The following is a 13889-nucleotide window of genomic DNA, read 5'->3' as shown; positions in this document are numbered from 1 at the left end:
GTTGAAGTCTATTGAAAATGGTTAATTTTGTAGTAGCATTAGCATGTGAAGCTTTAAATCCTGTGAATCAGTCAATAATGGGACAGGTGTGTAAATAATGCACATGCACGTCACTAATTATCAATTCCCGCTAAGTATATAGAAGTAGATTTTCGTGTGAATCCAAGTAAGAAATAGCAATAAGAATCTGACACGAAAGCTAGGTGGGGAAACTGAGATTGAAAGCATGAGATGTGGAAAGAACGAACAGAAGATGTCTTGCCCGGACTACCCTAACCCCTAATGATTTGCAGAACGCTATGCATTATTGTGGGGTCCTTGTTTGTCGTCCCAGAAACGAAACTTCTTCTCTACTATTGATAACACAAAGGGTAATAATATTTACATTTGGGAAAAAAAAAATCGGTGTTTATGTTTATGAATTACGAGTTATAACTACTAGCTCCGATGCAATGCGGCACCACGACCCATCACCCACAAACCCAACCCAAAAAATATTAAAATGACACCACCGTAACCAAAGAATTTTTATTTCATGCATTGCACCGAGTGTCCTTCATCTTATCCTAAATAGAGTACAATTGGTGTGCCTTTAAACATGTAATTTTAAGCCAAGTTTAATATACATGTAGAATTTTCTTAGGAACGTTAACAACAACGCTAGGTATTTCTAAATTTCACTCCATCCCATTTGAAAAGTAGTATTTTAACTCCGATAACGAATTTTCTCACCTTGGTTCTCTGTGACTGGCATCCAAATTTCACACAATAAAACCCTAAGGCCAATGATCCCCAGTTAATTTAGGAAACTAAACACCTAACTCTCCTCATTAAATAAAATTAAGAATTTCAACTTTTTAACTCCAAAATAGATAAAATAAAGAACAAACATACAATATAAAACTAAACACAAATTGTACCAAGTCAAAAGCGTGCCTCTTGGTCCGCGTGGGTGTATTGCGGTATAGGTCCATACCATCCTAGTTTGAGCTGACGATCCTTGCGTATGAAAAACTATGAATCAAAATCATATATAATGTAACACTCAGAAAATGAAAATGGGTAGGTAAGTAGGCATATAGCCACTTTAATGACTCAAAACAACGAAGGAAGCCGGAACAATATCAAGAAGAGACTGTTGTAAAATATCATCATCATCAACACCATCACAGGCATCATCATCAACCTCCTCTTTACAAGGAAAATTTTTCTCTGCAGATTCAACCTAATTAAGTATCTCAAAACTACCGACGAAACTAAAATTATATTGTTTTTGATTGGGGAGGGAGGGTAGGGGGAGAAGAAAAAATAGCAGAATGAGGACGGGTTTTCTTCCTTGTTATGGGGGGAATTGATGGACGATGCTCTCTGCACTTGTCTTGTCATTGTCTTGTGTGTGTATGAAAACAAAGTTTAGATCTTGAAGAGGAGACCACCATGGGTAGCAAAGAAGGGAGCAAAGACAAGGGACTCAACGGCCATAAGTTTGATGAGGATGTTGAGTGAGGGTCCAGATGTGTCCTTCAGTGGGTCCCCAATAGTGTCTCCAATCACAGCTGCCTTGTGACAATCTGACCCCTTTGGCCCAAGGCTTCTCGCATGCTCAGATGCACCAGCCTATGACAACCAAATCATTCATTTACACATTAGACCATACTCATCAAACCTTTCACATCAATTTATATATATAACCCAACTCCACAGTAAAATCCTTACCTCAATGTACTTCTTGGCATTGTCCCAAGCACCACCGGTGTTGGATGCGGAGATAGCAATCTGTAAACCACAGTACACAAATATGTGCCGGTCAGTGACTAGAGAAATGTCTCCAATAAAAAGGAAAACCCAGAAGATTGTTAATAGAGCCAAAGTAAAACCACCGGTTACTTGAATATTGAGCATGCAATAAAACAAGTGTGTATGCTAAACTAATACATTACCTGTACACCAGACACCAGAGATCCAGCAAGGACACCAGAAAGTGTTTCTACTCCAAAGAAGATACCGACAATGAGGGGTGTAAGCATGACAAGGGCACCGGGCGGGATCATTTCTTTAATGGAAGCATCAGTGGAGATCTTAACACATGTAGCATAGTCAGGCTTTGCAGTTCCCTCCATCAGGCCAGGAATGGTATTGAATTGCCTGCGCACTTCCTCAACCATCTTTAGTGCAGCACTTCCCACACTCTTCATGGTCATGGCGGAAAACCAGTATGGAAGCATTGCACCAACAAGCAAACCAATGAAAACCTTTGGAGTCAACACATCAACAGTTGTGATAGCAGCTCGGCTCACAAAGGCACCAAAGAGAGCCAGAGACACAAGCGCGGCAGAACCAATTGCAAATCCCTGAAAAAGAATAACAACTTGTCAGGCACCTATCAGGAAATGTGGGGTTTCCATAAAATCAAGATATCAGACTGTCGGAAAAATCCAAACCTTTCCAATAGCAGCAGTTGTGTTTCCGGCGGCATCAAGGGCATCTGTTCTCTCTCTAATTCTGTGGCTCATACCAGCCATCTCAGCAATACCTCCAGCATTGTCACTAATTGGACCATAAGCATCAATGGCCAATCCAGTGGCTATGGTACTCAGCATCCCAAGTGCTGCAACAGCAATACCGTACATGGCAGCAAAGCTGAAGCTAACAAAAATACTAACAGCAATAGCAAAAATTGGGATAATGACAGACTTGTATCCCAAGGCAAGCCCAAAGATAACATTAGTGGCAGCACCAGTCCTGCAGGAATCTGCAACATCTTGCACAGGGCTGCAAAAGCAGGTAGAGGAAAAAAATAAAGTAACATCTAAAAATGAGAACATGTAAAAGTGCAAAAATATGCCCTAAAACAGCTTACCTATATGCATTGCTGGTAAAGTACTCGGTTACAAATCCAATAATAAGACCTGCCCAAAGACCAACAGCAACACACAAAAATAGTTGCCTGCAAACAGAAAGCAATCTCATTAGTTCCAAAATAGGACAATGTACCATTCATTATTTTGCTAATGGAGAATTATAAAAGATACCAGTTCTTGACATCTTTCTGGACTCCAAAATTGAAGATAGTGAAGGAAGATGGTAGTGCAATCCAACTAACAATCGCAATCCCAACGGTCATTAAAGCAGTGGAAATAATGAGTTGTTTTTTCAATGCCGGCTCAATTTCCTTCACAGCCTTTATCTCAAAAAAGTCAGTTGCAAATAAGGTGGTAAGCAAACAAACTATGATACCCACAGAGCTGACAATGAGAGGGTACAACATAGCAGTCAACTCATGGTTCACCCCAAAAGAGGAGATGGAAGCAACAACAAGGGCAGCACAGGATGACTCGGCATATGAACCGAAGAGATCAGATCCCATACCAGCAATATCCCCAACATTATCACCCACATTATCGGCAATCACCTGGTTACAACATGAGTAACTCAAGAGTCAGATATACAAGCAAATTATTGAAAGTACTTCAAAAAAAATCTAGCTCAGGGAGATTTCTCTTACAGCAGGATTTCTTGGGTCATCCTCGGGAATGTTCCTTTCAACCTTGCCAACAAGATCAGCACCAACATCAGCAGCCTTAGTGTAGATACCTCCACCAACTCTGCCAAAGAGAGCCATAGAAGACCCACCAAGACCATAACCAGTTATGGCCTCAAAAAGACCTTCCCAGTCATCGCCATAGTAGAACTTGAAAACGTTGATGGCAATGTAAAGAACCAATAGACCATTTGCAGCAAGGAGAAATCCCATAACTGCACCAGATCTAAATGCAGTGATGAAAGCCTTTCCAACACCCTTCCTTGCCTCCAGAGTGGTTCTCGCATTTGCATAAGTAGCAATTTTCATTCCAAGGAAACCGGAGACTAGCGACGTGACGCCACCGAGCAAGAATGAAATGGTGCTAAAGAGGGCAGTAGCTAGAGCTGGTTTACACATCTTGGATTCATCATAGGTGCAAGGCTGGTGGCTTGTGCTGAATCCTTGCACAGAGCCAAGGAAGAGGAATATCAAGATGGCAAAAGCCACCATGAAGATTCCCACATACTTGTACTCAGTGAAAAGGAAAGAGGTTGCTCCTGTTGATGATCAACAAGAAATATACTAACATAAGAAGAAATACACAACAACAGTTAGGAAAATATCCCGTAAATGTGAATTGAAGTTTTTTTTTTTTTTTAAATGCAGACATGCATAAAACTCCAAGCAACAGCTGAAACTATGATCAGTTCTAGTAGTATTATACTAAAACAAACCTAAAGCTAAAAGGTTTTTGTGAAGATATAGCCAATGGAAATAAAATTACATCTGAACCATGTTCAAACGGCAATAAGGAATTAAGAATACGAAAATGTTAAAACCGTTTTACGGATGACGGGTAAAATATGTACTCTATGCTCATCAATAAACACATACTGCTCATATCGAGATCAAATCTAGTTTACATATATGGAATGTAAAAATGGACTATTTTGTGACAGTAACATTTTTTTCTTGAGCTATGGACCAACTCCGTTTGATTTCCCATACCTAGTTAATATTATTATTATCTAGGAAAAACAGTAAGGGCAAAAAAGTTAACGATATGAATTTTGTTTTAAAATTACCATAAGATTTGGACACATGGGTCCAAAATCCATAATCAACATCGATTTTTACTGTGCTTACAAAACAAATACTAGTAAACTCGATTATTTAAAATCTTGTTGCAGCTCAAAAATCTCCACACTAAAAAAAAATAGAAAAAGTTTTTAGAAAATCACAGTCGAAGCTGTCACGGTCACACACACGCTCATACGCACGACAGAAAAACACGGAGTACAAGAACAAGAAGGCCACAACAAACACCTCCGCAGCAGAGGAAATAAATTCAAATCAAGAGCTTTCACAATCAAAATCCAAACAAGTCAAGCATAATTACAGCGAGATCTACACACAAATATCTCCCTCTTCCCAAATCATTTCTGAAAATTGCTGAGAGGAACTGACAGAACACAGCTCATGAGTGGATCTGATTCGTAGCTAACAACAAATCTTGAAAGACTTTTAAAATAGAAAGTGTGTTTTGGAAAAGAAGAGAAGAAGGACCTTCGGAAATGGCGCTCTGGATTTCAGCGCATTTGATAACGACGTTGTGGTCGTTGATGCCTTCCTCCTCTTCGATGAGATAATCGTTGTAGCCATTCTTGGCGGCGGCGTTGGGAGAAGCGTCTCTGGCGGCGGAGAGCTTGACCTTAGAGACAAGAAGCCACTGGAAGAGGGCAAACCCTATCCCTATGACGGCACACACAGGGATGAGAATCTCAGTCCCGAGATCTGGGAGTAGCGCTGCACCCATAGCTGCGAGTGCACAAGAAGATAGAGTGTGTTGTGAGTGTTAGAGACGAAATCAAGAGAGAAATGGAATGAAGGAATGGGTATTGGGGTTGAGACTGAGAGGGATTTATATCTGATGCGGTTGGAGGAGAGAGAGAGAGAGAGAGAGAGGGAGAGAGGGATAGGGATGGAGGAATGATAGAGAGACAGACGAAGGTGTGTGGTTGTGAGAATATTAATTATAAATCAATGATAAATCATATAATATTATAAAATAATAGAAGGTTTTTAGGGTTTTTTCACTTTTTTTTTTTTTAACGTAACGAGAATGCAATGGATAGGATAGAAATATCATTTGTCCATTTCTAATTTCCCAGATCTGATTTTTAGCAGTCAAAATTTTAACTAACTTGTTAGGGTTTTTTTTTTGTGACTCTAACTTGTAAGGGTTTAATAGTTTTTTTTATTAGTCTGTGTAACTAAATATTTATAATTTAAATTTTATTTTTTGAATTTCGCTAATAGAGTATTTGTACAATATGTACAATAGATTATTTATTTGGTTCAATTTGAGTTAAAAAATGAACATTCAGAATAAAATACTACTAATTTCTCAAACACAATATACTCATACTATCTAGAATAACCATCCGAATATTAGAAATAATAAACATCTGATATCCTACTGAATCGAATATTCCTACACTCCATTGTACACATTATACAAATATTTCATTCACTCTCTATACTTCCTCTTATTTTATATATATAATAATTTATTGGATAATAATATATTTTTGAATGGAATTCACCATTTGTAATTTTTTATTTTTTGGATTTTACTAATAAATATTTTAAAATATTGGTTAAGCATTCGAAAATGAAAGGGTTTTTAAAAGAGTGATCATCATATAATATATGATAAATATATGGTAAATATTAATTGATTATGAATCTATGATTGTGTTTTGTGCTTGCGTAATTGCGTTAAATTAAATATTTCCAAAGGTAGATTCGTACTTTAAGAAAATAGTTAATATATGTGCTGAAGGTTATAAACTATTAATTTTTTAAAAAAAATAGAAAAATATATTGTAAATTTTAATTTATAAATCTTTTATAAAAAAATATTTGAAATTAATAATTTTAATATATATTTTTCAGATATATGTTAATTAAATTATTAAAAAAATTAATTAAATACAATGTCTATGATTAAGACTAAAAGCAAAAGTGGGGTGCCAAGCTCATTTGGTAGGATATGCATATTGTGTGTGTTGTGTTTTGTTATGGAGATTGGTGGTGTTAGACTTGAATATGGTGGCAGCTTTTTTTAAAGGTGAAAATTTAGGTGTAGTTAATTTCATATGAAGTTGATAATTGAGAATTATTAGATGAAAATTTAGTCAAATCAATCAAGTCATTTAACGATTTTTAACTATCAACTTCATATAAAGTCGACTGCACCTGAGTTTTCATATTTTCTAAAACATAAGAAGAAGAAATCAGAACTGTCCGATTTCTTTGTTAGAGAAAGTAGGTACACAAATCGGACAGTTCGATTTGTGTATGAGGAAAATTTTAATTTTAGTATATCTAATCGGACTGTCCGATTTGAATATAGCTTTTTTTTTTTGAAGAGAGCAAATCGAACCGTTCGATTTGATTATTATATATATTTTTTGAATGTGACACTGACAATACAAATCGGACCAACCGGTTTGTTATATATATGCGTGTGTGTGTAATTTGTCCCGAGTTGGCAGATCTCTTCTTCTTTTTCTTCCTTCGACTCCTCCTGAACTATCGTTTCGTTTGTACTTGAAAAAAATTACAATGAAGTTCATGTTCATGTGAGGAAAAAAATTGATGATGGAGTCGTATTAAAAGTATATTATTTTGGTCATATTTTGTTACAAACATCTCAATGAGTGAAATTTATTTGTAAAAATTTGTTAAATATTGTTATTCCATTCACAATCTCATTTGAAAAATTAAAATGTGTGATTTGTGAAAAGATAGATTCTGAAATGTCAAGGAGAATATCATGTATTTTATACAGGTATCCTATACCGGTATTTGATGGATTCGTTCAATTTCAAACCAAATATGTAACTGATGAAGCGAGCATGCAAGAGATGTTTTCAATGTAAAGTCACTCTCAGATGTCGTTCATTGAGTTGTATATTAAGTTCGAACAATCAGAAGCCGACCGAAAAAATGAACGGAAAGATTATAATAGTGATAGTGATGAAGAGTTTGAAAGTAATTACGAGGTCGTTGATCCAGATGGAGACGAAGATCAAGGTGACAGTACTATGGAGGGGGAGTGGATCCTCTCCAGTGAATAAAAAACTGGATGGTGTGCAGTGTTTAATCTAACCATTCACCACATTCTCTCTCTTATTTATTTCTGGTCCCACTATTAAAATCAAAGGTGAGAGATTGCACTGTATTTTGTCAAGTGTTGAAAAAACTGGAGAGGATCCATTTCCCTATGGAGGCAAATGTGACAGACGTGGCAAATGCATTGGCAAACCAACATCCGTTTGAGGAGCCATCTTTCATGCGAACTTTGGATTTGGAGGCCATGTATACTCCGGAGTTTCCTGAATATATGAATACACGTATGTAATTGCCTATATTTATACGAAGGATTAGAATTTTGTTATATTTTATATTGATCAATGGATTAATTAGTTACGTAACATGTGAAAATATAATTAATTAGCATTTGTTTATGTCTTTATTTAGTTAAATTTAAGATAATAATATCTTTTAGTTTGTTATTGATTTAGTTAAATATTAATTAGTATTTATTTATGTGTTTATGTTTTTATTTAGTTAAAATTGAGATAATTACTTTATGTGAATTTTATTTATATTAATATTGATGTAGTGAGTATTGATTTTATATATATATATATATATATTGTGAATATTGATTTTTGATATGAATATTTATTTATATTAGTACTAATTTCTTGATATGATTGATTTATAAGTTATAGATAGATTTTATTTTTAATTTCACTTATTAAATATTTATCGTATGACTGTCGTCGTAGTAGAAATTTCTATTGTGGCAGATGGTGAATTTGCCGTGGGAATGAAATTCAGTTCCAAGGAAGCTGTTATTATGGCGATGAAAGATTATACTGTCTGCAGAGGCGTAGACTACCAGGGATATGAGTCAGAATCGTTGACATTTTATGCCAAATGTACACAGTATGGGTCAGGTTGTGATTAGCTGATCAAGGTTAGCATGATTCGCAGAAAGTATTGTTGGGTTATAAAGAGGTATAATAGTAGTCACATTTATAGCAGAGTCGCCATTTCTTAGAATCATTCGAAGCTAGATTCGAACACAATTGCAGAAGTAATAAAGCCATTAGTAGAAGCTGATCCCTCTATAAAGGTGAAATCAGTTATTGCGGAAGTACAGTCTAAGTTCAATTACACCATCAATTATCTCAAAGCATGGTTGGCTAAGCACAAATCAGTGGAAAAAATATTCGGAGGTTGGAAGTATTGTACGAAGCTTTGCCCATATGGTTTGAGGCCATGTATCATAAGGAGCAATCAGTAGTCGTCCATTTTGAAACTATGCCTGCATATCAAGTGGATGACTTGATAACTGATATCCGAGTATTACATCGAATCTTTTGGAGTTATTACTCTTGCATTAGAACATTCAGACATTGTAAACCAGTTGTTCAGGTATATGGGACTCACTTGTATGGAAAGTATAAGGGTTGTTTGTTGGTTACAATTTCACAGGATGGTAACAACAATATCGTCCCAATTGCATTTGCCATTGTGGAGGGAGAGACTTCTAATGTGTGACACTTTTTTCTTAATAACCTGCGACAACATGTGGTGACTCGGGATGGTGTCGGACTGATCTCTGATCGACATAAATCTATCAATGCAGTTGTTGTCCGTAGTAACGGAGCTTGGTCGCCTCCTAAAGCTTTTCACATGTTTTGCATCATACATTTAGAGTCAAATTTTTTGAGAAAGTTCAAGGCACTATACCTGCAAAAGCTTGTCGTCAATATAGATAACGTTGAGTATGCCGAAGTTTGTTATTAATAGAGTTACCTTTATATAGTGTTTTTCTTTGTTCTTTTTATTGCACAGAATATTCGAGGACGGTTTCGCGAATACGACATGCTTACTAACGTTTACGAGAACGGGGTGAGACTTACACTAACTGGTTAAACCGAATCCCCCGCAAATAGTATGTGTTGCTATTTGATGGCGGTTACCAATGGGATCACATGATCACAAACCTAGTGGAATGCATCAACTTAGTTTTGAAGGGTGCACACAATCTCCCTGTCACTGCACTTGTAAAATAAACATTTTACAGGCTTAATGAGTTGTTCAGCCAAAAAAGACCCGGGGCAGAGGCTTGAATTAGTGCGGGACATGTTTTTTCTAAGCTTGTGACCTCAAAATTTGCATGCAAATCAACTTGCATTAGGAAACATCCAAGTTAATTGCTTCGATAGGCAGAATGGGGTATTTGAAGTGCGTGAGATGCCAAGTGATTGGAGTATGTCATCGACAACGATGTGACTGTGACAAGTTCCAGGTGGACCGAATTCCATGTCGACATGTATTTGCATTTTGTGCGAATCAACGGCTAGATTGGCAAGTGTATGTTCATGATGTTTATAAGATGGACCAACTTCAAAAGGTTTACCGAACTAGGTTTAGGCCATTGGGGAATCCCACTACATGGCCTTCTTACCACGGGCGTCGATTCGTACCAAATCTGTTCTAGAGACGAGTTACCAAAAGTCGCCCAAGGATGACGCGTTTCTTGAACGAGATGGACACGTGAATGTTACGTGGTCCTAGGTGATGTAGGCAATGTCGGGTCGAGGGCCATAGCCGTAGTAGATTCCGTCAGTCGGGTGGTGTAAGTGCTGGCAATAATGCTCAGTGGAGTTATATATTTTATCCGAGTTTTACATTTTATCCAAGTACTCCATGACATTTGTAACTTTCTATTTTATCAAATTACTCTATGATATTTGCGACTTTATATTTTATCCAAACACTCTATGATATTTGAAACTTTATATTTTATCCAAGTACTCCATGACATGCATAGTAATGATACATAGAGTAGTTAAGTACACAACAACTACTTTTTCATCGTTCACTTTTACATCTTTCACAAAACTCTTTCTCTTCTTGGCGGCCCTTTTGAACGCGGATGGGGTGAATCGATTAGCGCTACGACGTGGTGGATCAACTCTAAGATTGTAGCCTATGCCTATCTCATTTAGAGTTCGTGCCTCACCTGTATATATCAACCAAATTACTTGAATATAAAAGTAACGTCGCATCTACCAACAAAACATCCAAATATGAGTACAATATAATCAAATAACAAAAAAAGTAAATCTGTACGAGGCCCTGGATCACCCAAAATGAATGAGTCGTGGCTGTGGACCAGTCAAGATTCTTAGAATCAGTCAGGACTTCCCCGTGTGCCTTGTCTAGACTCCGTTTCTGATGAGAAACTTCTTGGATGAAACCAAACTATCGCCTAAACCTATCCGTTGCATGTCACTCACTGCATTCAAATGATATCAATGGCACCGTAGCGCTCCACACAACTGAATTCATATAGATGTCTGCAGGAATTACATTTGGCTCAATGCGATCATAGGCCTCCCATACAAACTGCACACAATAAAACAAATAGATGATTACAAGCCAAATAATAATAAGCTAAACCCGAAACAAATATTTCTTTAATAAAAATATACCTGGCCTTCCTGAAGATCATCCAATGACTTCCTAACAAAATGGTTCTTTGGCTCACTGATGCACGGAAACTTGTCTCTCAACAAATTTTCCTTCGGCAAGTATACCGAATTGTCATCAAGTAAAAACTCACAATAAAGTAAGGTCGAATCTCACAGGGATTGATTGGTCAAGCAACTTTAATTGGAGGAATGTTCTAGTTGAGCTAAGCAGAAGTTGATTTGAGAGTTGCAGAAAATTAAATGGCGGGAAAGTAAATAGCAGAAATTGTAAATGCTAGAAATAAAGAGCTGAATATAAATGACAGAAAATAAATTGCAGAACCTTAAATGGGGAATGGAGAATTCAGCATAAAAGTAAATGGCAGAAAATAAAGAGAATGGGTAAGATCAGAAATGGGGAATTCATTGGGCTCAAGAGATGTTGCATTCTCCGGATCAAGTTCATTTTCATCTCTTCCTCAATCAATGCATTCATTGATCTCCTTGGTAATCTTAAGTGATTGAATTCCAATTCCTTGGTAATTCAATCTCTCAAATCTTGATCAATAGCCAATTCCTTGGTCTAAGTGCTCATGAGAAGAGATGAAGTATGGTCACTAATTATACCACATGTATTTCTAAATCAAAGTATTGGAAGAATTATATGTCACCATATCCGTCCAAACCCCAATTTGGTCCAACATGAGAAAGCATTTCTAGCATGATCTCTTCATTCCTCTTCCAAGGTTCCGAAGAGATCCAAGTATGAATAGCTTCTTTTCCAAGATAACCACCCAATTGGATGAAGATTGAAAGCTTTCTAGTAAAATCAAGAGAAAAGAAAGAGGAAGAATAATGAAAATAATTATTGATCCATCAAATTACAACAGAGCTCCATAACCCAATGAAAGGGGTTTAGTTGTTCATAGCTCTGGGAATGGAAAGCAAAGATGGAAAATACATTCTGAAAGTAAAACTAGAAGTTGCAGAGAAAGTAAAATTATACAGAGAGTGGTTCTTTCAATGCCAAAAGCTGTTCTCTAGTTCAAAACTACTCTTATATATACTACTCTTCTTATCTTCTAGTTGGCTCTTCAAGTCTTGGATATGGGCCTTTGGATCTTAAGTTGAAGCAGTTGCAATCTTCAATGGGCTCAGCTTTGCTTGCAGAGAAAGTGTGAGTTAGGCATGGACGTTAGTTAGGACGTTAGTGGTGTTAACGTTAAGTGAAAATGTGGGTTCGAGAACGTTAGTGACGATCACCTTTTTCACTAACGTTCCTAACCCAAGATGGTCCACATTAACTTCAACGTTAGTGGCACTAACGTGACCACTAACATTGCCTCTTGGTCCTTCGCAAACGTTATTGGCATTCACCTTTTCTAATAACGTTTGCTTTTTGCCCTTCCTCCTTACGTTAGAGTCCACGTTAGTGTAGCTAACGTGACCCCTAACGTGGGCATGCCTCAGCTTCGAGAGCGTTAGTGACACTTACCTTTGTCACTAACGCTCCAAATGCCCCTTCTCACGTTAGTGCCTCACATTAATTGTATTAACGTGGCCACTAACGTGGTGGTGATTGCCATCTCTAACGTTAGTGACAAAGGTGAGTGTCACTAACGTTGGCTCATCATTTCTTTCCTATATGTTAGCTTCCACGTTAATGCAATTAACGTGGCAACTAGCGTGGCTAATAGTGGCTTGGTCCAACGTTAGTGACAAAGGTGAGTGTCACTAACGTTGGCACTTCTTTGTTCCTTCCACGTTAGAGTTCACGTTAATGTAATTAACGTGACTCTTAACGTGGCTAAGTGTGCCCCTTTTTCCAACGTTAGTGGTATTCACTTTTACCACTAACGTTGGAGCTTTACTTATCTTCCACGTTAGCTTCCACGTTAATGTAGTTAACGTAGCAACTAACATGGGCTATGATGGCTCACGAAGGCGTTATTGGTGATCACTTTTTTCATTAACGTTGCAAGCTAGCTCCCATTCCACGTTAATGGTCACGTTAGTTAGACTAACGTGGCTATTAACGTGGCATCTTTATTGCTTCCTTTGTCCTGAAATCAAGCAAGTAAAGTGCATCAAAGCTAGGTTCTAAGTCATGAAATCATGCATCATCTATTTTATCATTCAATTCATGTATAATTCTCATAAAATCATATAAAATTCACAATGTTTGCTTGAATCAAGATGTCAGTGATTATCTACCCAAAACTTGCTTATTAACTAAGAAAATGCATGAAACTACCCTAAAACAGTAAAGAAAAGGTCAGTGAAACTGGCCAAAATGCCCTGACATCACAACACCAAACTTAAAGCCTGCTTGTCCCTAAGCAAATACTGAAACATGAGAATGATGAATGAAATGACAAGAGAAATGAGTCATTATTGTGGAAGTCATATCCTTGGTTTTATGGGGTTTCATGCATAGCAACTTAGGTTCATTCCTTTGCTGGCTTTCAGACCTTTATCATGCCCTGGAATACTTACTTGATTGCACCCTATGAGACTTTTATTCATTGATCCCCTTGTCTTTTCAAGGTTTAATTGTGTTCTTAGACTAGGTGCTTTGTGAGAAGGCGACTCTTTAAGATAAGCTTTCAGTCAGCACTCCCAAACCAGTTGGTCCAAGGTGCTGGGTGTTACGACACCCCTAAGGACTTACTCCCTCAAGTCTCTTTCCCCCATACATACACACCACAGGCACATGGTTTGTTATTTTTCTTCTTGAGACCTTGGTGTCCAGCACCTCTTTGGGTTACTAAGTATTCTGTAGCAAAGGTTACTCTTGATAGTGG

At 37.2% G+C, this 13889-nt stretch overlaps 1 protein-coding gene across 1 annotated transcript; it reads right to left on the bottom strand.

The window, feature by feature from the left end:
- Positions 1–1122: 1122 nt before the first annotated feature.
- On the bottom strand, positions 1123–5633 carry LOC112723337 (pyrophosphate-energized vacuolar membrane proton pump). The gene is made up of 8 exons (XM_025774667.3): positions 5090–5633; positions 3506–4080; positions 3033–3412; positions 2861–2947; positions 2442–2772; positions 1941–2351; positions 1717–1776; positions 1123–1617 (listed from the first exon to the last, which is right to left on the bottom strand). Exons 1-8 carry the CDS (start codon positions 5337–5339, stop codon positions 1414–1416), a joined length of 2298 nt encoding a protein of 765 aa, XP_025630452.1. The 5' UTR covers positions 5340–5633; the 3' UTR covers positions 1123–1413.
- Positions 5634–13889: the final 8256 nt, after the last annotated feature.

This window comes from Arachis hypogaea, chromosome 11, assembly GCF_003086295.3.
Source record: "Arachis hypogaea cultivar Tifrunner chromosome 11, arahy.Tifrunner.gnm2.J5K5, whole genome shotgun sequence".
Classification (NCBI taxonomy): Eukaryota; Viridiplantae; Streptophyta; class Magnoliopsida; order Fabales; family Fabaceae; genus Arachis; species Arachis hypogaea.
Note: the sequence above shows the minus strand (reverse complement) of the source record. Positions and strands in the feature narration are given on the sequence as shown.

Bases quoted from the DNA above. Each gene is read 5' to 3' on its own strand.
- LOC112723337 (XM_025774667.3), bottom strand. From the start codon at position 5,339: ATGGGTGCAGCGCTACTCCCAGATCTCGGGACTGAGATTCTCATCCCT. The intron at 3,413-3,505 runs GTAAGAGAAATC...TGTTGTAACCAG, and splicing joins ATGACCCAAGAAATCCTGCT to GTGATTGCCGATAATGTGGG. The intron at 1,777-1,940 runs GTAATGTATTAG...TGTGGTTTACAG, and splicing joins CTCTGGTGTCTGGTGTACAG to ATTGCTATCTCCGCATCCAA.